This window comes from Protopterus annectens, chromosome 11.part0, assembly GCF_019279795.1.
Source record: "Protopterus annectens isolate FY-2018-M chromosome 11.part0, PAN1.0, whole genome shotgun sequence".
In the NCBI taxonomy this organism is placed as follows: Eukaryota; Metazoa; Chordata; order Ceratodontiformes; family Protopteridae; genus Protopterus; species Protopterus annectens.
In genome coordinates this window covers 1,122,312,151-1,122,337,227 of record NC_056745.1, presented here as the reverse complement: position 1 = coordinate 1,122,337,227, position 25,077 = coordinate 1,122,312,151, and the positions used below count along the sequence as shown (strand labels likewise).

At 45.5% G+C, this 25,077-nt stretch overlaps 1 protein-coding gene across 1 annotated transcript in view; it reads left to right on the top strand.

Moving 5' to 3' along the window:
* KDM7A (lysine demethylase 7A) overlaps nucleotides 1–25,077 on the top strand; it is a 1,445,788-nt gene that overhangs the window by 1,270,055 nt on the left and 150,656 nt on the right. Inside the window, exon 18 of the mRNA XM_044087282.1 lies at nucleotides 8,123–8,304. Coding sequence (XP_043943217.1) covers nucleotides 8,123–8,304 — 182 coding nt within the window. The remainder of the gene's footprint in view (nucleotides 1–8,122; nucleotides 8,305–25,077) is intronic.

Genomic DNA, 25,077 nt, shown 5'->3' with positions numbered 1-25,077 from the left:
AGTGTAGAAGGTCTTTCGAACCACTTTAGCAACGTGTGTGTCAAACGAGAGGCCACTGTCAACCTGGGTCCCCAGGTCCATGATAACCTCTTCTGTGCTTAGTGGGTTGCCACCTATATGGTAGCTTGGGGTTACCTTGTTTTTCCCGAAGGGTATGACTATACACTTTTTTGCGTTTAACTTCAGGCCATGGCTCTGGCACCAGCTATCAGTTTCCGTGAGACCCCTCTGAAGGATGTCTGCGTCCGATGTACTATCCACTATGGCACCCAGTTTGCAGTCATCCGCAAACTTTGTCAGCCATAGACCCTTTAGCCAGTTTGCAACCCATCTTGTGACATATGGGTTTACATTTAAGCTGGTAAGTTTCTCTATAATACCCGAGTGGGGTATTGTGTCGAAAGCTTTTGCAAGGTCAAGGTAGGCTGTATGGTCTGCCTTTCCCTCATCAATGGCCTTGGTGACTGTTTCAAAGAAGTCGACCAAGTTCAAAAGGCAAGATCTGCCCTTGACAAAGCCAAACTGGGTTGGGTCCAAGGTCTGCAAGTCCCCTATGTCCTTGTTTATGAGTTCCATTATGATCCTCTCCATAGCTTTGCAGACCAGGCTTGTTAAGCTTATGGGGCGGTAATTACCAGGGTCCGTAGAGGCACCGCCTTTGTGGAGTGGGACCACAGTTGCCGTACGCCACTCCTTGGGCACATATCCTGTGGTGAGGCTAAGATTAAACAGCTGCCTTATGTGCGGGTTTAGTTCTTGATTAAGTTCATGTAGCACACAGCCAGGGACCCCATCCAGTCCCATTGACGCTGTGTTTTTAGCTTTAGAGAGAGCAGCTTTTACCTGCGCATTTGAGATGTCTGGGAGGCTACACTCAGTTGGGATAGTTATCTCTCCTTTTGGGGGGGAGAGGGGGGTGAAGTTTGCGCTGAACCTGTCTGCCAGTATGTTGGCAATGTCTGTGGGTTCAGTGATTTTTGTATCATTTTGGACTAATTCTGAGCATATCTGGGAGTTTCCACCCAGGTTTCTGACATAGCTGAAGAAGGCCTTATGATTGTCTTTTGAATCTATGGCAATTTTTCTCTCAAAGTTGGCCTTGGATGATTTTATGAGGGATTGTAGTTTCTTGATAGTGCTGATCAAAGATGCCTTCCCTTTTTGGGATTTTGCTCTATCATGTAATAGCTTTCTCCTCTTATTGTAAAGTTTGTTTATGGCTGGGGTCCACCAGACTGGACGTTTGCCCTTGGTGGAAAGAGTCTTGGTTTTATTTGGGATTGCCTGATCCATGCAGTCCTGAAGGTGTTCATAGAAGGCATTTGTAAGGGCTTCCGCAGCTTGGGTTGTGGTTTCCATTGGCTCGGGGGCCTTGAAGGATACCACACCTGTCTTGAGTAGTGTGAAGTTTGCTTTAGAGAAGTTCTTCACTGTGGTCTTTTTTTTTTGGGGTGGGAGCGGAATGTGGATTTCTAGTGAGATTAGTTTATGATCTGATCTCACCAATGAGGGATATACTTCCGGTGTGGAGCATTTTGTCCCCATGTTCGTGATGATGAGATCTAGTATATTTTCTCCTCTTGTGGGGACGGTGACTAGTTGTTCCATGGCATTTGAATTTATGAACTCCAGGAACCTTTGGGCTAGAAAGTTTGGGCTTGAGTAATGTTCCCAGTCTATATTCGGGTAGTTGAAGTCACCCAATATGATGGTGTTTGGTGATACATTTATACCCTCCAGTGTCTTCAGGAAGGCTGTGTGGGTTTCCTGAGTTTGAGAGGGTGGCCTGTAGCATGCTACAAATTGTAGAGCAGTTTTGCCTATGGTTAATTGCACCTGGATGGTTTCCAATGCTTGATGCGTAGCCACCAACCTGGAGGTGTGGGTATCCTTGATGAATATGGATACACCCCTCCTTTTGTGGTGTGGTCTGGGTTTTGGGGCGGAACATGATATGAGATGAAACCTGATAGTGCCGGGGTGCTCTCAGGAGCCTTGAACCAGGTTTCAGTCACAGCACAGACATCGATGTTCTCCATACTGAGAAGGGCCTCGAGTGCGTGCATTTTGAGATTTAGACTTCTGGCATTGAGCAGCATTACCCTTAGTTTCTTCACGTTTTTGTTTTCTAGGGTGGTAGGTTTAGAATTTGAGCCTTGCCTAAAAAAGGCACTATGGGGGTGGCAAGAGCCTTAGCCAATATCCGGAATCCCAGGGGTGACAGGTGCAAATCCGTCCCTTGCGAAGCAGCATGGCTTGTCGAGCATGTCACCCCAGGCAGACAGGCACTGGATCCCCTTTGAATGACACCAGAAATTAAGCCAATTGTTAAAGCTGTTCATCTTGTCACTATATTGTGGCATCATTCTTGGTGAAGGAAGGATACTGCTCAGGGTCAGGGTCATACCTACCTGGGCTACATAATCAGAGAGCTCCTCTATGTCTCTTTTCATGTAGTCCAGGGAGGTACATCTCAAGTCGTTCACACCAGCATGGACAATGACTGTGTCATACTTGTACTTGCCGTGGAGTGACCTGAGTGCTTGTGTTATGTGGCGGATTCTAGCGCCCGATAGGCAGCTTACCGTGATCCTCTCCTTGTTCAGCCTGGTGAGTGGGACGTCAGTGTGTCTGACTATGGAGTCACCTATGACAAGTATGTTTGGTGTTGTATTTGGCCTTAAGGGCAGTGACTGCTTTGCACACTGATTTTGTTGTTTATGTGTTGTTTGTGTGGTGTATTGAGTTTGAAGTTGCTTGGGTGTCTGCTTTGGAGGCCTCTCATACTGCCTCCCCTGCCTAGGCCCAGACCACGACGTCTCGGCCTGTTCAGCCTGTGCTTCCTTCAACCGATGAACTCTTAGACGTCGGTCGGAGTTTGCAGAGGAGTTTTTTGGGGCTAGTTTTGCTTATAAAATGCCGTCGGAGACTCCGACTTCGCATTTAGTAAAAACGGAAGGACAAGGACCGACACACACGGGCCGCGTTTATCGGCTGAAACCTCGGTCAGGCCTACCGCGAGTGTCTCGGTCTCGGGTGAAACAGAGTCCTTGGTACTTCCTACTACCGAAACCACACAACCGACTACCTCGGCCCTGGAGACCCCGGCCGAGTCGGTCATTGAATTGCCTACTGAAACCAGGGTCCAGGAACCTTCTGACACCATTACTTTAGATAAGTCTACTGCTGCACGTGGTGCAGCCAGACCCCCTGCTTCCATGTCCATTAAGGCTTTCTCTAGGGCTAAGGCTGCTAAACCTTCTAAGGCTTTGCCTCCTAAAGTTACCTCTCAGAGACCTTCTTCTAGCTCTCAGATTCTTACCCTTGCAGAGGATCTGATTTCATTAATTAGAGGCTCCCAACCTCATTCGGACAGGGGCTCTCGACTACCTCCAGACAAAAGGCCCAGGGTTGAGCCCTCTGATCCACAGTCCTCAGATGAGTCCACGGATGGCTCTGCTATGTCAGACCACCAGGAGGAGGCTTATTCGGCCTACGAGGATTCTGATGCTGAAGAATCTATTCCCTCGGCCTCCCCTCCTGAAGAGTTTTCTTTTGGAGAAACATTACACACTATGAGAGAACATTTCCAATGGCAGGGTCAGGAATTCTCTGATTCCAGAAAGAGATTAAGGACCTTTTTGCATTTACCTCAGCACAGGCCCTTAGCTATACCTCCTGTTTTGAATGTAATTGATGATGTTTACTCAAATGCTTGTGCTGCCCCTGACTCTCTCCCTCCGGCTCTTGCCAAACCTGATAGGTACTACAAGGTCCCGGACTCACATTTTCACCTGTACAAGGCCCACTCAGCTGACCCAGAAACTATTTCCCAGGGCCCTAAAGGGGTTGCAGCTGCCACTGCTAAAAATCCTCTACCCTCTGAAAGGGAGTCCAGGGCATTAGAGAGATGGGGTAAGAAAGTGTATACTTCTGCAACTCTTTCATGAGGGCATTAAACTGTCAATTCCATATGATACAGTATCAAGAGTATTTACTAGATGAATTGCATAAGAAACTGTCCTCTTCTGAACCCCTTGATCGTAAATCCCTTCAGGATCTGGTGCATAACTCCCAGCAGGTTAGTAACCATTTCTTGCAGTGTGGTTATGATGCATTGGAAGCTTCATGTAGATCAGCTGTGACAGGTGCAGTTATACGTAGACATGCCTGGCTGAAGGAACAATCTCTGCCAGACCATGTTAAAGCTAAGCTTTTGGATGCTCCTATGGAAAAGCAAAAATTATTTGGTTCCACGGCTCAAGAGGTTTTAAAGAAATTTGAAGAAAAGGCAAAATCTGTGCAAACAGTTAAAGACTTTCTGCAAGTCCAACCACCGAGATTCAGCAGAAATTGGCCTACTAAGAATTGGTCCTTTCCGGACTCAGACAGATCTCAAAGAGGCAGGAATAGACGTGCCAGAGGTAGAGGGCAAGCTAGAGGCTCCTACAGAGGCCGTCAGTGGCAGCCTCCCAACCAGAGAGGTAGTGCAGGAGCTACAACTGCTACACCAGGACAGACTCAATGACTTTATTTTGACTCCGCCGACCAGGGCTCAATTAGAAGCACCTTTGGGCGGAAAACTTTCTTCATTCTCAAAGAATTGGCACAACATTACAGGGGACACATGGACACTACAAATAATAGACAAAGGATGCAGGTTCCATTTCCACTCATTGCCAAAAAGAAAAGGCATGCCAAACCTGCCACCAAATCAGAGGGCAGAGGCTTTGAAGCAAATTACCAACTTAATGCAAATGAAAGCCATAGAAAAGGTACCTCTTCCAGAACAAGGCCAGGGATTTTACTCAAGATTATTCCTTGTTCCAAGAAAAGAAAATCAATGGAGGCCTATTCTAGACTTGTCCGCACTGAATACGTACCTCATTGTGCCAAAATTCAAAATGCTGACTCTACAGCAACTCCTTCCCATGCTGGGCAAGGGGTCTTGGCTGGTGACTCTAGACCTCAAGGAGGCATACCTGCATGTCCCTATTCGACAAAGCTGCAGAAGACACCTCAGATTTCTTGCAGGGTCAGAGCATTATCAATTCTCAGCATTGCCCTTTGGCTTATCTACTGCGCCCAGAGTGTTCACGAAATGCCTGTCATCAGTAATTGCACACTGCAGACTTCAGGGGATTCAAATCTACCCTTATCTGGACGACTGCCTAATACAAGCGGACAGCAAGCAAACCTTGTTAAAGGACTTGGACTATGCCATTCACCTTCTACAGGCCTTGGGATATACAGTCAACTTCCACAAATCAAGACTGGTTCCATCCCAGAGAATAACTTTTCTGGGTGCGGATCTAGACACAACCACCCAGATGGCTTTTCTCACAGAAGAAAAGCAAGAACAGCTACCAGTTTACTTTCAGAATCTCACAAGACAAACTCAGATGACTGCAAGGAAAATCCTGCAGGCCCTGGGTTACATAGCATCTTGCATTCTTCTGATTCCACAAGCAAGGCTTCATATGAGGAAATTACAATGGTACCTAAGAAGTTTATGGACTCAGCACAGTCACAGCTTAGAAGCTCTGATCCCACTCATTCCTTGCCTTCAAAAGGAATTCCAGTGGTGGGCTCAAACCTGCCAGTCGAACAGCAGGCTGCCCTTCAGCAAACCAAGAGCCAACCAAACCATCACCACAGACGCTTCAGACCAAGGCTGGGGAGCGCACATGGAGGACAGATGTATACAGGGGCTTTGGTCACAAACAGAGCTGCACATGCACATAAACCAAAAGGAATTGCTGGCAGTGATGCACGCAATCGAGGCCTTCAAGCCTTTCCTTCAGCAAGGCCACCTGCTCATAAGGACAGACAACACCACAGTTATGTGGTACATAAACAAGCAAGGAGGCACCCATTCCTACCCTCTTTGCAGACTGACAATGAACCTATGGGAACTGGCATTAAAACTCAACATACAGCTACAGTCCCAATTCGTGCCAGGGAAAGACAATACACTGGCAGACAGCTTAGGCAGAACTACCATGGATGCACACGAATGGATGCTGCACCCAGACATCTTCTTACAAATCGCACAATCATGGGGAAGGCCGGAAATAGACCTGTTCGCTTCCCCCCAAATCATCAACTGAGGAAATTCTGCTCAAGGACATACCACCCACAAGCTTGGAAAGTGGACGCTCTCTCAGCTGGAAAGCTCTAACAGTGTATGCTTTCCCACCTCTTCCACTAATGACCAAGGTCCTACTGAAGATCAGGACAGAGCAGCCCAGAGTAATCCTGATAGCCCCAAACTGGCCAAGACAGCACTGGTACCCACTGTTAAAAGAGCTTGTCACAGACGAAACCATGGCCTCTCCCCCTATGGCCACTCCTACTGACGCAGCATAATTTCAGGACTCTACACTCCAACCTGAAAACCTTGCAGCTAACTGCCTGGAGAATACCATAACTCCTCCTCAGGATAACCTATCCCAGAGAGTGAAGGATATTATTATGGAAGCTTGCCGACCTTCCACAAGGAAGGCATACACAGCAAAATGGAAAAGATTTCACACCTGGAACACAGCAAAGGGCCTAGATGTGACTGTGATGAATATGGCATATATACTGGAATATTTGGCAGAATTGTCCCACAGTGGCCTGTCTTACTCTTCTATCAAGATACACGCCTCAGCAATCCCAGCAGAATACAATCTAAATCCACCTGTCTTCTCTCACCCTCTTCTAAGACAGTTTCTAAGAGGAATCAAAAACATTAATCCTCCAAGGAAACCACCTCTACCTACTTGGGACCTGAATTTCGTGTTGGAAAAACTAACACTTCCTCCCTTTGAACCAGCAGCATCGGCAGATGTACAGTTTTTGTCTTGGAAAACTGCCTTCCTTCTGGCCATAACCTCAGCAAGAAGAGTATCTGAGCTACAAGCTTTAATGGCGGTGCAGCCATTCCTTATCTTTCATCAGGACAGAGTTTCTTTGAGGACCAATCCTACATTCATGCCAAAGGTGGTATCCAGGGTATCTCTGAACCAAGCTATTCACTTGCCTACATTCTTCCCACAGCCACAAAATAAAGGAGAGAGACTTCTGCACACCCTGGACATACACAGACAACTACGCTACTACTTGGACAGAACTAAAAGTTACAGAAAGACTGACCAGTTGTTTGTAGCATATGCTGCTGGGGTACAAGGAAAAGCAATTTCCAAACAGACAGTTTCGAAATGGATAGGAAATTGCATTCGTTTTTGTTTCCTTTCATGGAAAGACTGTGCCAGCTAACATTAGACCTCATTCCACGAGAGCCACAGCCACCACCACAGCCTTCCTAAGAGGGGTGGCTACCAAAGACATTTTAGAAGCTGCTACATGGAGCTCCGTGCATACATTTGCCAAGCATTACAATTTGCCTTTATACTCCAGATCCAGAGCAGGTTTTGCTATGGCAGTCCTGCAGGGTATCTTAACTACAACATCCTTCACTTAGTACCTCCACCCCCAGTTTGGCTATGGTATTCTACCCATATGTGATGACTGCAGATGCATCCTTGAAGGACATAGTACAGTTTTGTACCTACCATAAATGTAGATGTCCGATAGGTATGCATCTGCAGTCAGGTTTACCCTCCCTCCTACCCCTCTGTGGTATTCCTAGGGTGCTTACCTCTCTTTTAGCTAGCTGGGGGAATCTATTATGGTGTATTTGTTTGTATATACATGTACATATATATTTTTGCAAATGTTTGGAATTTTATTGCATTTATCCAAATTTAGCCTTCCTAGAGGGCACCTGGCATCTGGGGCAAGAAAAACTGAGGAAGATGGCGTCGGCTGATGCTTTTATACCCCAGACGCTCTGACGTCGGGGAAAGTGCGACATCAGCCGAGGCCAGACCCAGACTTTGGAATCCGGCCGACCGAAGGGCTGCCTGAGGCAGGACAACCCATATGTGATGACTGCAGATGCATACCTATCGGAAATCTACATTTATGGTAGGTATAAAACTGTACTTTTGGGCACATCAGTAGTGATACATTCCATATTGTGTTCTGCTTCCTGTAAAGTGTATAAAAGGTGTTGCTTGTAACATGCCTGCATTTTGAAAGCTTCAATGACCTCACATGGAACTGTTTGTTGCAGTGACCGTCCTACCTCACCAAGCACTGAAGAAGCTATCCAGGGCATGCTGTCAATGGCAAGTTTGCACTGTTCCACGAGTATACCTAATCAGAAGCAAAGTACAAACAGAATGCACTTCCCTTGGCAACTTGAGGATCTGCCATGTACTCAAGAGAGAGCGAGATCCAGATCTCCTGAAATTGGTATGTTCCTAAGTTTTTTTTTTTTTTTTGAATGATTAATTTACTAAGTTGCTTAGTCTCAATTAAGTAGTTATTCCTGCAGGAAGGTAAAAAGCAGACTTGTAAGAATGTTGTGCAGCGAGCATTTGTTTATCAAACTGCCTAGCTATAGAAAGATTTTCATTTAGCAGTTCTGTTAGCTTTGCCATTCAGCACAGCACTGGGGAGACTGCATGGTTTGATTTCTCTTAGGCTTAACCTCAGAATTGGTATGTTTATGTTGATGCTCCAAATATAATACCAGGGCCATGACAACCTTATCAAAAAAACACACCGTAGCACTACCCAGCAGAAGCCTTGGTAACTTGTCTATAGAGTAAAAGACTGAGGTTCGAGTTCAAGACTAATACAGATCAGCAACTGGCACAAAAAAGATGAAGGATTTAGGAGTATTGGTTAAAAAGGCTTCTGTTATGGCAGCTAAGGATATGTCAGAAGAGACTAAAAATATGTTATAAAAACTGAGAAACTGGGGCCTCTTGTTAATTGATATGGATAGTAATACAAGTAGTGAAAATGTTTAGTCCTTTTAATTTTATATATGGGTTAGACATATTTTTATCAACCAGAAAAGAAGTTTTGGTCAATAATAATAAAGAGATGAATGAATTTAAGTGGAATAAGTTGTTGATCCTTCCAACAGAACAAGGTGGTTTAAGATTCTCTCATTTGAAGGGATATTGTAGAGTTGCACAGTTAAAGCACATGTATGCAACACAAGCAGAAAATTCTAATTCAGAATGGAAAGGGATGATGGTAAAGAAAATGGCAAGAGGGGGCTGGAGTTTACTGGAGAAAGCTGGAAAAGGAACCAAGATATTGTGAGCAAATGACTAGACAGGGAAAGGTAATAGAATGGGATGAGGCCAAGACGACGTCTGGACTGCAGGCTAGAGACAGGTTTCCCTACCAGAGATTGATATCGGAATATAGACAAAGAGAAAGGGATAAGGAAATCTTCAGTGAAAGACCTGCCATGGTGGATGTTTTGGTGGAATCTACACCAGAAGCTGCTGTTCAAGGGGTAATTAGTAGGGCATATAAAATTTTGCATGATAACTGTAATAATGGATCAGAGGAGGTTATAAAAGATTGGGAAGAAAGACCCAAAAAAGCAGTTTACAAGAGAACAATGGGGAGGGCATGTGTATGGCTCCCAAGTATGAAACCAGGTACAGAAGGTTTAGGATCTTTGCTTGGAAGTGTTTGCTTTCTCAGTATGGAGAACGTAGATATCTGTGCAGTGACAGAAACCTGGTTCAAGGCTCCAGAGAGCACCCCAGCACTACCAGGCTATACCTCATATCATGCTTTTCGGCCCCAAAACCCGGATCGAACCACAAAAGGAGGGGGAGTTTCCATATTTATCAAAGATATCCACACCTCCAGGTTAGTGGCATTGCACGAAGTATCGGAGACCATCCATGTGTAAGTAACAGTGGGCAAGACTGCTTTTCAGTTTATAGCATCCTACAGACCACCCTCTCAAAGTCAGGAATCCCACTCTGCTTTCCTGAAAACATTGGAGAACATGAAGATCTCTCCGAACACCATTATACTGGGTGACTTCAACTACCCAAACATTGACTGGGAGCACTACTCAAGCCCCAGCACCTTAGCCCAAAGGTTCCTGGAAATTATAAACTCAAATGCTATGGAACAACTAGTCACCAACCACTCCCACAAGAGGGGACAACATACTAGACCTGATCATTACCAACATGGGGATTCTATGCTCCACACCAGAAGTATATCCCTCATTGGTAAGATCAGACCATAAATTAATTTCACTGGATGTCCACATCCCGGCCCCACCCCCAGCCCAGAAAACCACAGTGAAAAACTTCTCAAAACCGAAGTGGAATCCTTCAAGGCCCCAGGGCCAGTGGAAACTACGGCCCAAACTGCAGAATCCTATATAAACGCATTCTACGGACATCTCCAGGAATGCATGGATCATGCTATCCCAAACAAAACCAAGACCCAATCATCCAAAGGCAGGCATCCAGTCTGGTGGACCCCTGCCATAAATAAACTGTACAACAGAAGGAGGAAGCTACTACATGATAGAGCAAAATCCCTAATAGGGAAGGCATCTCTGAACAGTACTAGCAAAAAATTACGATCCCTCATAAAATCGTCCAAGGCCAGCTTCGAGAGAAAAATTGCACAGGACACCAAATACAATCATAAGGCTTTTTTCAGTTATGTTAGGAACCTGGGATGCAACTCCCAGACTTGTTCTGAGTTGATTCTAAACGACAAAAAATACACTGAACCCACAGACATCGCCAATATCCTGGCAGACAGGTTCAGTGCAAACTTCTCCACCCCCTCACCCCCAAAAGAGCAAGTATCTATCCCGGCAGAGGGCTGCCTCCCAAACATCTCTGATGCTCAGGTGAAGGCTGCCCTCTCCAAAGCAAAAAACACTGCTTCCATGGTACCAGATGGCGTCCCAGGTTGCATCCTACATGAACTCCAAGAGGAACTAATCCCTCAAATAAAACAGCTATACAATCTCAGCCTCACTATAGGATATGTGCCCACAGAATGGCATACAGCAACAGTGGTCCCACTCCACAAAGGTGGAGCCTCTACGGACCCTGGAAACTATCGCCCCATAAGCCTGACTAGCTTAGTCTGCAAGGCTATGGAGAGGATCATCATGGAGCTCATAAACAAAGACATTGGGGACCTACCGACACTAGATCCTACCCAGTTCGGCTTTGTCAAGGGCAGATCCTGCCTTTTGAACCTGGTTGACTTCTTCGAAACAGTCACCAAAGCCATAGATGAAGGGAAGGTAGTCCACACAGCCTATCTGGACCTTGCAAAGGCATTTGACACAGTACCCCACTCGGGCATCATAGATAAGCTATCCAGCTTAAATATAAACCCCTATGTCACAAGATGGGTCGCAAACTGGCTCAGACAGAACCCACAGAGTGAGAGTTGCTGGAGCCATGTCAGACTCGAAACCGGTCACAAGTGGCATCCCACAGGGTTCTGTCCTGGGACCACTCTTGTTCGGTATATACTTTTCCGAGGTATAGGCAAACGTGGGAGGACTATGGCTCACCAAGTTCGCAGACGACTGCAAACTGGGCGCCATAATCGACTCTCCAGCTGACACAAACATCCGTCAAAAAGGTCTCACAGAGACAGATAATTGGTGCCAGCGCCATGGTTTAAAGCTAAAATGCCAAAAAATGTATAGTCATACCCTTTGGCAAAAACAATGTGCCCACAAATTACCACATAGGCGGAAACCCATTAAGTACAGAGAAAGTTATTAGGGACCTGGGGACCCAAGTTGATAGCAATCTCTCCTTTGAAAACCACATTGCCAAAGTGGTTAGAAAGACCTTCTACATAGCCCACCTCATCGCGAAGGGTTTCACATCTAGATCAAGAGAGGTAATCGTGCCCCTTTATTCATCCCTCATCAGGCCCATCATAGAATACAATGCCCCTTTTGGGATGTACCTTACCCGACACCTGCAGCAATTAGAAAGGCACCAAAAGTATCTCACCAAGAGGATCAAGGGTCTCAAACAGATGCCATATGCTGCTAGGTTAAAAAAACTCCAGCTCTACTCAGTTGCATACCGCCTACTTCGAGGCGATCTATGCCTGACATACAAAGCTATGTCAAATCCAGAATTAATGGACATGCTCCATCTCAGTAAATCTAAATCCCTTAGAGCCACATGCTCGAGGGACTTGAACCTCAGCACAGAAATAAATAGAACTTGCTGGAGGGACAGGTTCATAACCCAGAGGCTCCCTTCGCTCTGGAATAGAATTCCAGTTCATGTGAGGCAGAGCACCTCACTGAATCTCTTCAAGAAGAATCTTGATAGGTGGATGGGGGATCATAGGTTTGTCCCAGGGATTACTCCCGTGTCACTATTAGACAGAGGCACAGTAAACTAAACCTTAAAAAGGGCACAGTATACTCAAATCAAGGGGTGGCATAAGCCATACAGAATCGGGCTAGGCTTATAATTGCCCCAGGGCAGATAGCCTAGTATGAACCTATTAACCTATGTTTCTGCACCCAAACCAGACTTCCGAGTACTTTTCCTCAGGTAAATAGCAAATGTTGGCGGTGTGATACCGAAGAAAGAGGTAACCGGGAACATGCATTTTGGGAGTGTAATGAGTTGGCAGATCTAAAAAGAATTTCCTACAGAGTACTCTATCAGACATATTGGTTGACCCAAATGGCTGTAATAAAGGATCTGATCCATCCATATTCAACCTGCGGGACTTTGGATCTGACTCTGGTATGACACTGGCCAGTTCTAAAGCCTTTAGCCCATCTTGACTCTGCCTTCCTTACCCATAACTCCCTGCTCCTCCATCAACTCCACAGATCTAGTTTGCTGCCATTCATGGTCTGCAGCTTGGTGATTCATCTTTTTCTCGAGAACCTTATGTAGGAGTGGTGAGATTTCTTTTCCCTTACCATTTAAAATAGTACTTAGCCTTTTCTTCTTAGTTTTAGTTAGTGTTTAAGGTAGTGTTAGGTTTGGTAGCATAGAATCTTTTTCTGCTGTACCCTTCCTGCCCCCTTCCCCCCCCTTTTTTTTTTTTTTTGTTACTGCTATGTGTGTGCGTGTGCGCTTTGTTGTTGTTTGTGGTAGGATTGACAAAGTGTTTAAAAGTGCATCTCCTGCAGGCACAAACTGCCCTCCCAGGATGAACACCTCAAATGTGTTTACTGTCTCGCTCCATTGCACTTGGACTCTAGTTGTGCTATCTGTGAGAGCTTTAGGGCTTCTGCTATTAACGAGCGCAAGGCCAAGCTCATGTTGAAGGGGCTTTTGCCTTCCAGCTCTTCTTCCATTTCTGCTTCCAAGGCTTCTCCCCTGGTTCCCAGACTGGGTCCAAGATGTCTCAACCACGAGACTCCAGGCACTCCCAGGAGGGAAAGCAAAAGGTCTTCTTTGGCCTCCACCTCTGGTACAGATCCATTGGGTTCCCCAGGTCTGAAGGTCCCTCATCTTTCTGCCTCCCAGGTACATTGGTACTGAATTCGGCTCCGACATATCTGAGCAGATTGCCTTCGATGTCGAAAGCTTTACAAAAGACATCTGCTACAAGCATTCTAAGCCCTTTTCTGGTCAAAGGGGCACTTTCAGGCAGGGTAGCATTCCCCCTTTTCTCCTTGTACTCATCCTAGTCACTCAGTGGAGTCCACCCCATCTCCACCTTGGTTCAGAGCTTCCCCAACCCAGATCCAGCATGCGGGGTCCTCTTCACATAGATTCTTAAAGCCATCCTTGATGGCTTCATCTGGTGGGCAACATCAAACAGTCTGATCTGGAGCAGGTGATGCAGTCGTTTTTGCAGGCACAACTGCAGTTAGGACTTATCCCGTTGGGTCCAACTTAGCCTCTGTGACCCTGGGCTCCATCTTTCGGATTTCCTCCCTCAGCCCCTTCTGATCAGAGGCCTTTGGAGCTGGTTAAGTTTCAACCCTCCATAATGGATCCAAAAGTCTGGTGGTCTTTGACCCATCCTGTTCCTTGGTATTTTTGCCCCCCCCCAGCTTGTTTGGGGCCATTAGCATCTTGAAGCCATGGTGTTGAGGCTGGAGTGTCTGAGCCAAGTTTGATGGTTTCTGCTTCAGGATCATCACTCTCTGTCAAAGCTTCGGCTTTAGACAGCTTGGCTCCAATCTCAAGATTGGGTCTAGGTGCTGCCCCTTTGGTTTCAGGATTCTTTGGTACCTTCTGGTTCTGGGACCCACAGATCAAAGAGGTCATCCTTGGCCTTCGACCTTGTGGAGAGTATGATGTCCTTCTAGTCTCATTTTGCAGTATTCATAACCTTTGGGTTATCCTCTGCTCAGCAACCTGAATGTCTAGTCAGTATACAAAAGCTTTTAGTCATTGCGAGGTACGTGGAACATCTGACTTTGGCCATAGGGTGCACGTAGCTTATCCTGCCATTTCTCTTGTCAGATTCTGCAAGTGTAAGATAAGTACCCCGTAGGGACCTTTTTTCTTGTTTTTGTCACTGCATGCCTGCCCGGGTTCATGTCATCCAGGAAAGGAAAGTGTAGGTGCGGACATCAAATCCCCCATAAGGACGGCCATGTCCTCTGCCTTTTCTACCTAGGGCCCAACCACAACCGTAAATATGTGATTTGTCAGGCCTTTCTTCCAAAGACCCTTCACAGTCGTCTGCATGCCCTAAATATCTATTTAGAAAACCAGAGTCTCAAATGCTTGGCTCTGAGTCTGGCGATGGGAGGGTCGTCCAATCAAACCATCTAGCTGCCGAAAAAGAAGGCCAAAGTTTCCAGGCCTGAGTCTGTTACTGCACCTCATCTACCCGACCGTTCCCCTTGTGGCAGACGTACACCTGGAGGAACGTATGGAACCAGCCAACTGTGGTATAGCGGGTACCATTTCAGAGGCCACAGAACCAAGGGCTGAAAGCATGTCCATGGAAGTTATGCAGACGTTAGGGGGCCGATGACGAGGGGAAACCTCGGCTCACTGAGCATGTCCAGACTGGCCCTTCTACTGTGGTCGAACTGCCTGATCCTGGGTCCTACGTCCTCCAGTAAGTTAAACCACGATAGCAAGATATGGACAGATGCCCAGGTAGCTGCTTCTAGAATAGAAGCAGTGTCAAGCCCTTTGAACAAGGCTCCAGATGAGGCCATGGTTCTAGTAGAATGGGCTTTAATTTTAGAGTCCAGGTGTTTGTCATGGAAGGTTTAGCACAAAGAATGGCTTTGAAAATCCAGGCAGAAATAGTCTGCTTTGTCACCGATTTCCCCAGAGCCCTGGGGTAAAAGGAGGCAAACAGTTGCTCTGACCTCCTAAGGGACTTGGCCTTGTCTGGGTAGAATCCTAGTTGTCTTTGAATATCAAGGGAATGCAGGACTCTCTCACTGTCTTTCTGAGGATGTGAAAAAAACGGTGGGGAGGTGTGCACATTGGTTCAGGGACAACTTATTGACCATCTTAGGCATGAAGGAAGGGCTAGTCCTTGGGTCACTCTAGCCTTGTGGAAGATTAAAAAAGGTGGGGTGACCATAACGGCCTGGAGCTCTGACACTCTTCTGGCTGATGCCAGGGCCACCAAAAGCACAGTTTTCCAAGAGCAGTATTTTAGAGAAGTTGTAGCTACTGGCTCAAAAGGAGCAATGGTGAGCTTCTCTAACATGTAATTCAGGTCTCATGGCAGTAGAACTGACCTCCTGGGGGGCCTGAGATGTAGTATTCCTTTCAGGAATAACTTCACTTGAAGTCTGGTGGCAAGTGGAGGGACAAAAGGCAGACAAGCAGAAATAGCAGCAAGGTGGGCCTTAACCAAAGAATATGCCAGCCCTGCCTGCAACAGTTTACACAGATAGGACAACACTAAGGAGACCTCTCCTTAAAATGGGTCTACCTGCCTTTTAAGACACCAAATAGAGAACCTTTTCCATTTGGATAAAAAGGATCTCCTAGTATTGAGTTTCCTGGCTTCCTGCAGGACATTAAGCACGTTCTCAGTGTAAAGATGTCTGAAAGGGATCAAAACTCTCATCACTCAGGGTTAGCTTAGGAATTCCAAGTGGGAATAATTTAGGGATCCCTTGTTCTGTGTGAGTAGGTCCACTCAGTGAGGTAACTTATGATGATTGCCCCTGGCTACATGCAGAAGGAGAGGGAACCAATGCTGTCTTGGCCAAAAGGGAGTCGCCAACAAGATTTTTGGTTTGTCCTGCTTAATTTTCAACATGACATTTTGTAAGAGTGGGAAGGGGAGGAAATGCATAGAGAAACATCCCCTTCCATGAGACAGAAAAGGCATATGTCGTCCTCGCTAGGGGGCTGGGAGCCCTGGTACAGAACTGTGGAAGTTGTCTGTTCAGAGGGGAGGCAAACAGATCTATTTGTGGCATACCCCACCTGTGGACTATGTCCAGAAACACATCCCTGTGCAGCATCCATTGGTGGGACTGTGACATGGACCTGCTCAAGGTATCTGCCTGAGTGTTCTAAGCTGAGGGAATGTAGACCGCCTGCAGGGTGACTCCATGTTGGACCACCAGGCCTGGAGTGCAAGTCTGCATAGCAAGTAAGATTTAGTTCCCCCCGTTTGTTCACATACCACAGAATGGTAATGCTGTCTGTGAACAACTTCAGGGGGCCATGTTGATGTGTTCCCTCTTGAAGTGGCCTGTCCACATGCCTTGCAACTTCAAGCTGTCCACAGCAGCTCCCCAACCCAGGTCTGAAGCATCTGTGTACATTTCCTGGACTGGAGTGTGGGGCTGTAAGGAAGTCCTGAGTTGAGAGACCCTTGATCCATCCACCAAAGGATCTCTTTCCTTAGGCATGGTAGGAAGGGAATGGTGTGGTCCAAGGGGTGGGAGTGTTGGATCCATGTGGACCTCAGGTACCACTGAAGTCTCCTCATGTGGAGTCTTGCCAGTGGCAACATGAATATAGTAGAGGCTATATGTCCTATGAGTATGAGATATTCCCTTGCTGTCATTGCAGTGGCGTGGAGGACAGACAGCAGGTATTCCTTCAGGCTTTCCACCTTTTTGGGTGGGAGGAATGCCAGTATTAAAGAAAGGAGCCAGCAAACTATGACAGTGCAATATTTATTGTAATAAACTCTTCTTAAATATCAGTTCCACTGAGTTAATAGCCAATAGATCAGACCATTTAAAACAATGTATAAGCAATAGGAGATGGCACATAAAACTCTATGTTGTTCTAAAAAAGTATATATATTTACGTGGGTTCAATCATGTGAGATGAATTAGCATGAAACTAAAAACAACTAGAACTATGCATCAATGTTTCAATGGGCGATCAAGCAAGAATGGCTTTAAAGAAACTCTATTGTTTAAACCATGTCCCCTTTTCTAGTCTTAGAACTTATACATGCTACGAAAAGGCTAGGGAACGTTAGTAATTACACAGAAAAAGAAGGCGGCAAGTGGATAATTAGGTTACATGCAGATAGGGGACATGGTTTAAACGATAGAGTTTCTTTAAAGCTGTTTTTGCTTTTTGTGCCATCTCCTATTGCTTATACTTTGTTTTAAATAGTTTAACATATGCAATAAGAATATGTTTTTAAGAGTTTAATATGTATTTTATTTCAAGTATTTTTATACAATAGAGTTTAAATTAAATATATAAATATATGTGCCCTTTATAGGTTTCATCATTGATTTTTAATGTTGTTTGTATAATGAAATGTATTGAGACTTAAGTTTTTTTAAATTTTTATCATGTGGTTTTTACACAGTAGCCTATTGGCTATTAACTCAGTGGAACTGATATTTAAGAAGATGTTAGAAGTTGTTTTAATAGTTAAAGTCTGAAGAAACGTCCGTGGAGACATGAAAGCACTTACTGAATAAAAGTTTATTTGTGATGTATTTCTAATGGACTGGTTTGCTTCAATAGTCGTGGAGTACTTACATATCTCTTATTACCCATTGTTGAATGGACACCTGTAAATAGAAAAGGCCATAGGTAAGGCAGACTGAAGGAGGTCATTTGATTGTAGTGGTATCAGCTGCCTGAGTGGGCAGCCAACACAGCTATGGGACACTCCAGATAACCAACTTCTGGAGCCCCATGCCTGTCTTTGGCATATTAGTGAAGCGGCAGTCCTTACCCTGTTTTTTCTCTTTACATGTGCCCTTTCTGTGCCCCCTTGTCAGTCGTGTGTAATTTTGTGTGGTCTGATATAATTCCTTGACAGATATGGAAAGCAGCAAACAGTCAATGGGCAGCTCACAAGGCCAGACATTTACAGAATGGGTTCATGCATGGCTTGATGCACAGGGTCGGTGGATCTACAATCTGCCATAACAGCATCACCACGGAAGATGTTCACCTGTTCAGAAGGGATGGCGTTCACCTGAGGGAGGGTATTGTGTTGTCCCTGACCGACCTCCACAATGGTGTGAGGAGAGCTATCCAGGATTGGTAACATGCAGCTTGTGAGAAGAATGGAAAATGCCCATGACCAAGTAGGACCAGTATAGCAAGTAAAACTCTATTATGAAATGTGTTGTGTAAAATATATTTATTTGAGTTTGGCAAATAACTGTGGTAAGGAGCTGGTGAGGATGCAAAGAAAGAACAACTGTTTCAGGAGAGTGCTACCACATAAATCTAATATGTCAGTGGCCATCCTGCAGTACTTCTTTTTTTTAGTCTGCTTTTATCAGGCATGTGTAGAGTGTAAGATGACAGGAAGGGCTTACTCACACAGAATTTGATCCCTTAGGTCCATTGCTGAATGAACACATGTAAAGGGAAAAGGCATAGGCAGACTGCTGACACTGAAGGAGGTCGTGAGACTGCAGTGGTATCAGGTGTCTGAGTGGGTAGCTAGCACAGCTATTGGACAGATGAGATGGCCTTGCCTGCCACTGAAGTTCCATGCCTGTCCTGGGTTCATTAGTGGAGTGGCGGTTCTTACCTTGCTTTTTCTCTTTATATGTACCCATTCAGCAGTATGCTGGCTACACCAAGAATATGTATATTCACAATCATGTGTCTACATACAAAACAACTGCTTCTGAATGCTGTACACATGTACATATATCAGTTTTGTTACCACTTGGGTTATGGAAATTTATGATTTTTTCATATTTTGGTAAATAACTTTGCAAGGGAGCATGTCAGTGTGCCAAGTAATACCTCATTTTGAAGACAGTATTGATAGTTCCAACGTGGTAAACACATTGCCTGTATGTTGCACACATGTGCAGATATCAAAGTTTGTTTCGGACTTGGGTTATGGAAGTTATTTTTTTTTTTCATATTTTGGTAAATAACTTTGCAAGGGAGCATCTGAATGTGCCAAGTAATACCTTATTTTGAAGACAGTATTGCTGGTTCTAACATGGTACAAGAATTATGCCTGTATGTGGGACACATGTGCAGATATCCAAGTTTGTTTTGGACTTAGGTTATGGAAATTATGATTTTTTTTCATATTTTGGTAAATAACTTTGCAAGAGAGTGTCTGAATGTGCTAAGTAATACCTCATTTTGAAAACAGTATTGATAGTTCTAACATGGCAAAAGATTGGTGCCTGTATGTTGTACTCGTGTGCTGATATCAGAGTTTTTTTCGGAGTTAGGTTATGGAAATTATTCATTTTTTTTCATATTTTGAGTAGATAACTTTGTAAGGGAGCATCTGAATGTGCCAAGTAATACCTCATTTTGAAGACAGTATTGCTGGTTCCAGCATGGTAAAATAATTGTGCCTGTATGTTGGACACATGTGCAGATATCAAGTTTGTTTGGAATTAGGTTATGGAAACTATTATTTTTTTCATATTTTGGTAAATAACTTTGCAAGGGAGCATGTCAGTGTGCCAAGTAATACCTCATTTTGAAGACCGTGTTACTCCTTACAACATGGTAAAAGAACTGTGTCTGTGCACTGTACACATGCACAAATATCACAGTTTGTTTAGTCTTGTACGATTATGAAAATTATACATTTACAATACTTCTCATTATTATGCCCATATCTTTGCAAGGGAACATGGTGATCACACAAATTATGCATCATTTTGAAGCTGATATTCAGATGCACAACTTCTACATTGATATGTAGGCTCTGGCTGTTACATGTGATGAGATATTCTGCTTTATTTATCAATTATGAGAAATAATATATTAATCATATTTCTGTGAATATCTCACGAAAGGAGCATCCCACAGTAATTGTTAAGGTATCATTTTAACGCTGACATTCATATTAACAAGTTAAATTCAAATTGTATGGGTCTGCATGGTACATTGACCAAGATATTGTGCTTTGCTTTTCCAAAAAGGTAAAAAATATGCACAATATCAGCTTTCCTTGCCAGATATTTAATAATGACTTTGATATGCACTATCAACATTTACACTGTTGGAAAGGTCAGTGTCTGCTGAACAACTTTCGCATTTACATTTTTAGTCTAGCTCTTATAGAGTTATGAACATTTGTTTTCTGCATGGTATTACAAATGGATTTTCTGAAAATGAGCTCAGGCTGCACTGTTGTTCCTATGGTGGAATTAATCTCTGGAGTGAATGAGTTAACTGAATATATGGTTAGTTTCTTGTATTGTTCTATATATATATATATATATATATATATATATATATATATATATATATATATATATATAGTGTGGCCTTTTGGGCGTTGTTAATATTGTGTGTTTGCTTAGTTGTTATTCTTGTTTAAAGGGTGATAGAATTTGTCTATTATGTCGGAAGATAAAGACAGACATCCTAAGTCTGGTTTCAAAAAATGTCCAGACTGTGGACAAAAGATGTCTGTCACAGGCGGACACGTTCAATGTGTTTATTGTATGGGTGAGGTGCACCTTCAGGAGTCCTGCAGTATCTGCCACTCCTTTTCCACCAGGGTGCTTGCTGAGAAGAAGAGAAAGCTCATGGATTGGGGTCTTCTTAAGCATGCCTTTGTGGAAGCTTTGACTGACCAGGATGGAGCCAGCTAGTCATCGAAGTCTTCCAAATCCTTTTCGGACTCAAAGTCGAAAAAGTCAAAGAAAGTGGAACTTCCTGTGACTTTAGCTCCACAGTCTTCGGAGCTGACAGTCTTTTCCTTTCAGACCTGGGACACTGCCTTGGAACCAGTCTCTGAATCTCCTTCTTCTCTATTACTGCAATCGGCACCATCGGTCCTCTGTTAGTCTTTCAGATTCGGACATGGACCAACTGGTACAGAAGCTCTTAAAGGCACCAGGCCTAGCTAAATTGGTATCGGTTCCGACCCAGGCGTCAGAACCGAAGACTACTACCCAGAAATTGACTGCTCCTCCTCCGAGCCATATCGGTTTTTCAGAGCCAGAAGAGACCTGATGATTGTAGAACCCTTGGAGCCAACACCTGTTCCAGTGTCATCAGCTCCATCTACTCGGACGTCCTCGGCGCTGACTGGGGACTCTAGGAGCCAACACTCTCCGGTCGGGTACGGGGAGGATAGTTGTACTGACCTGTCGGTGCCGACTCTTCCTCTCGGGGCGTCGGAGTGGGTGAGCTCGGCTCCCACCTTGGGCTCTTGAGCCCACGGCATCGGTGCGGGAGGGGATTATGGTTCCTTTGGGTCCGTCGACCCCTTCTCATCGGAGCGGTGACGCCTTCGAAGCCATGAGGCGAGTACTCTCTCCTAAGACTTCCTCATCACCAGGTCTGACCTCTTCTTCCCCTAAAGTGCCTGTGTCTGCTTCTGCTTCCATCGGCCACCCCAAGCATGGGGACCCAGAGCCTGAGGTAACCCCACTGGGTGCCCCCTGCTCTTCTGAGACTTCCCCAGAGGCTACCACTGAGGAAGTTCCCAGAAAGAGAGTGTGTAAGAGGAGGCAGTTGGACTCCCCACAGGAGTCATTGACATATGACACTGACTTGGATGAGTCAGAAGGGTCCACTCAAGCCCCCTCTGAGGACATCTCTTTTGCGGAGATCCTTGAGATCCTTAGGCATTGGGGTGATTGGCAGTCCAAAAACCCTAATGAGGATGAGTCTGTCCTTCTGAAGGCTTTTGGGTCTCAACCTTCCACCTCCTGGGTGTCCTCCACCCTACGATGAGCTTATGCAACTGGTCTCTCGTAGGGCATGGGAGTCTCTGGAGTCCATGGAGCCTGTCCCTCGGAGGCCGAATAAGTTGATCTCTGCCCCAGTGGATAAAATCTTCTTGTCTAAGGGAGTCCCTGTTGATGCCATGGTGGTGGCGGTAGCCACCAAGAAGGAATTGTCTGAAACTTCTGCATCTATCCATCCTCCTAACAGAGATTCTAGGATCATGGATAGATATGGGAAACGCATGTTCAGTTCAGTGACTTTCACTGTTCGATCACTGAACTATCTGACCTGTTTCACCAGACTGCAAAGAGATCTCCTTAAGGAGATGAGAGATACTCTTCAGGGTGCTGTAGCTGCAGGTGTCACTGACCAAGTTTCTGCCCAGCTTGCTACCCTTAATTCCATTGCGAACTCATCCATGCGTCTCGTATCATATGCAGCAGATGGGTCGAGTAGGGCTGCAGGAGCAGGGATTGCTCTTCATTGGCATGCCTGGATGCACCTCTGTTTCTTCGCGAAGCCCTTCAAGTCTTCATTTGTAAATACCCTGTTTGATGGCTCATCCTTGTTTGGGCCTAAGATAAAGGAAACCTTGATCAGGTGTGAACAGGAAGGAAAGACTCTGTCTGCCGTCGTGGGTCTGTTTTTCTACCCCTACTCGGCCTTACCCCAAAGGGGAGGAAAGATGTAGTTCCGTAAAGCCCAAGGAGCCTTTCAGGACACACGTGGAGAACCTTCCTCCAGGGGCAGAGGAGGAGGTAATAATGAAAGACGCCGTCATCGTGGCAGAAGGGATCCACAACACCAGGGTGACGGAGATCATTTCTCTGGTAAGCCCTGCCAGCGCTCCTGAGAGGAGGCCCGACTGTCCTGCTCTGGAGGCGGTCGGGGGTTACTTATCTTTGTACCCAGAAGCCTGGCTAGATATTACAAATGACAGATGGGTACAAAGCATCATTTCCAGAGGGTATTTCATACCATTCTCCGCTCCACCCCATTCCCGTCAAGACAATCACGGACGTTCTACCCAGTTACAGTGAACAAGCAACCACAGAGGTCCTCAAGTTGCTAGAAAAAGCATCATCCAGTCAGTCCCAGCAGACCAAACAGGATTCGGAACTTACTCAAGATTCTTTTTGGTTCCAAAGAAAATGAGACTGGAGACCCATTTTGGATGGTCATGCTTCAGTCCATACTTCCCTTTTTAGGGAAGGACAATTGGATGTGCTCAATCGATCTCAAGGATGCGTACTACCATATACAAATGGCCAGACCATCCAGAGATCATCTGCGTTTCCGGCTGGGAGCCAGTCACTACCAGTTTCGAGCCCTGCCCTTTGGTCTCACTACAGCCCCCAGAGTGTTTACTAAATGTATGGCAGTGGTCACGGCTCACCTGAGGCGTCTAGGATTCCAGGTGTTTCCATACCTAGACGATTGGCTCCTTACCTCCACCACCAGGCATCAACTGATTCAGGCAACAGAATCCACTCTGACACTCTGCAACCACTTAGGTATTACGGTCAACTTCGAAAAGTCTGCCTTGTCACCATCGCAGCATATCATCTTTATAGGGGCAGAGTTAGACACTTCAACCACCACTCTACATCTTCCACTCGAAAGGGTATCAATTCTTCGCCAACACATCACTTCCTTGGTGTCAAAGAACAGAGCTCCAGCCGCAGAAGTCTTGAAAGTACTAGGTTTGATGGTGGCAGCAATATTAGCCATTCCATTGGCGAGGATGCATATGCAGATTCTTCAATGGCTTCTTTTCATGCAAGGGTCTTACCAGGAATTGTCAGTGAACCATATGATTCTGATTACAAACTCTTGCAAGAGGGATCTTCAGTGGTGGTTGACATCTCTACATGTCACAATAGGACACCCGTTTGTACTCCCCCCTCCAGTAGCCACTGTGACCACGGACGCTTCCCTAATAGGGTGGGGGGGGGCATTTTCAGGGAAAGACTGCCCAAGGCACATGGGTGGATCAAGAGTCACATCTGCATATCAATGTTCTGGAGATGAGAGCAGTACTTCTGGCGTTGCAGTACTTTCAGGACTCTCTTCTTCTAGGGACAATTGCAATACAGACAGACAACATGTCAGTGGTCTGGTACTTGAACAAACAGGGCAGGACCATATCTTACCCCCTTTGCTGAGAAGCCCTCAGAGTATGGCAATGAGCTGTGTCATCCCAGCGCTTTCTGTTTGCAATGCACATCCCGAGGAGATCCAACGTGATAGCGGCCAAGCTGAGCAGGGCAATTTTTTTGCCCCACGAATGGTCCCTCAAACAAGAGATTGCGGACAGGATTTTCCGCAAATGAGGCCGGCCTTGCTGCAGTCTTTTTACCAGTCACATCAACACCAAATGCTGATACCCCCTCCAGGAGAACCCCCGTGGGATGCACTCATACACGATTGGCCCCTGGGGTCTCCTGTATGCATTTCCCCCAATTCTGCTGATACCCAGATTTTTACAGAAAGCAAAGTTGCTGGGAAGGACTGTCATTCTTATAGCCCCTCATTGACCTCAGCAGATTTGGTTTCCATTTCTTTACCATCATCTCTTGGAGGATCCATGGATCCTGGACCCAGTTCCGGACCTTCTGACTCACCCGTCAGGGGACCTCCATCCTTCCTTGCAGTCACTGAAGCTAACTGCTTGGCTGCTCCAGTTCCCCATATAGCCAGGCTTTATAATCTTTCATATGACACAAGTCAAATTTTGTTGGCTTCCCACAAACCTTCCACCAGAAAATTGTATCGTAGTAAGTGGAAGACATTTTCCATTTGAGCTTCTAACAAGAACCTTGACCCTTACAAAGCTCCATTGTCATCCATACTAGAATTCTTGACTGAGGTTTTTCACGAAGGAGCAGCAGTGGCGACCGTTAGGGTCCAGTTAGCAGCCATATCTAATTTTCATCTAGGTGTTGATGGCCTAAATATTATGCAACACCAGTTATCCAAGGCCTTCCTCAAAGGTACCTTTCACATGAGGCCACCAGCGAGGACTCCTTATTCTCCCTGGAGCTTGAATTTCATGCTATCCCGTATTGTTGTTCCTTCCTTTGAACCAGCATCATCTAGTGAGCTCAAGTTTCTGTCTTGGAAAACTATTTTT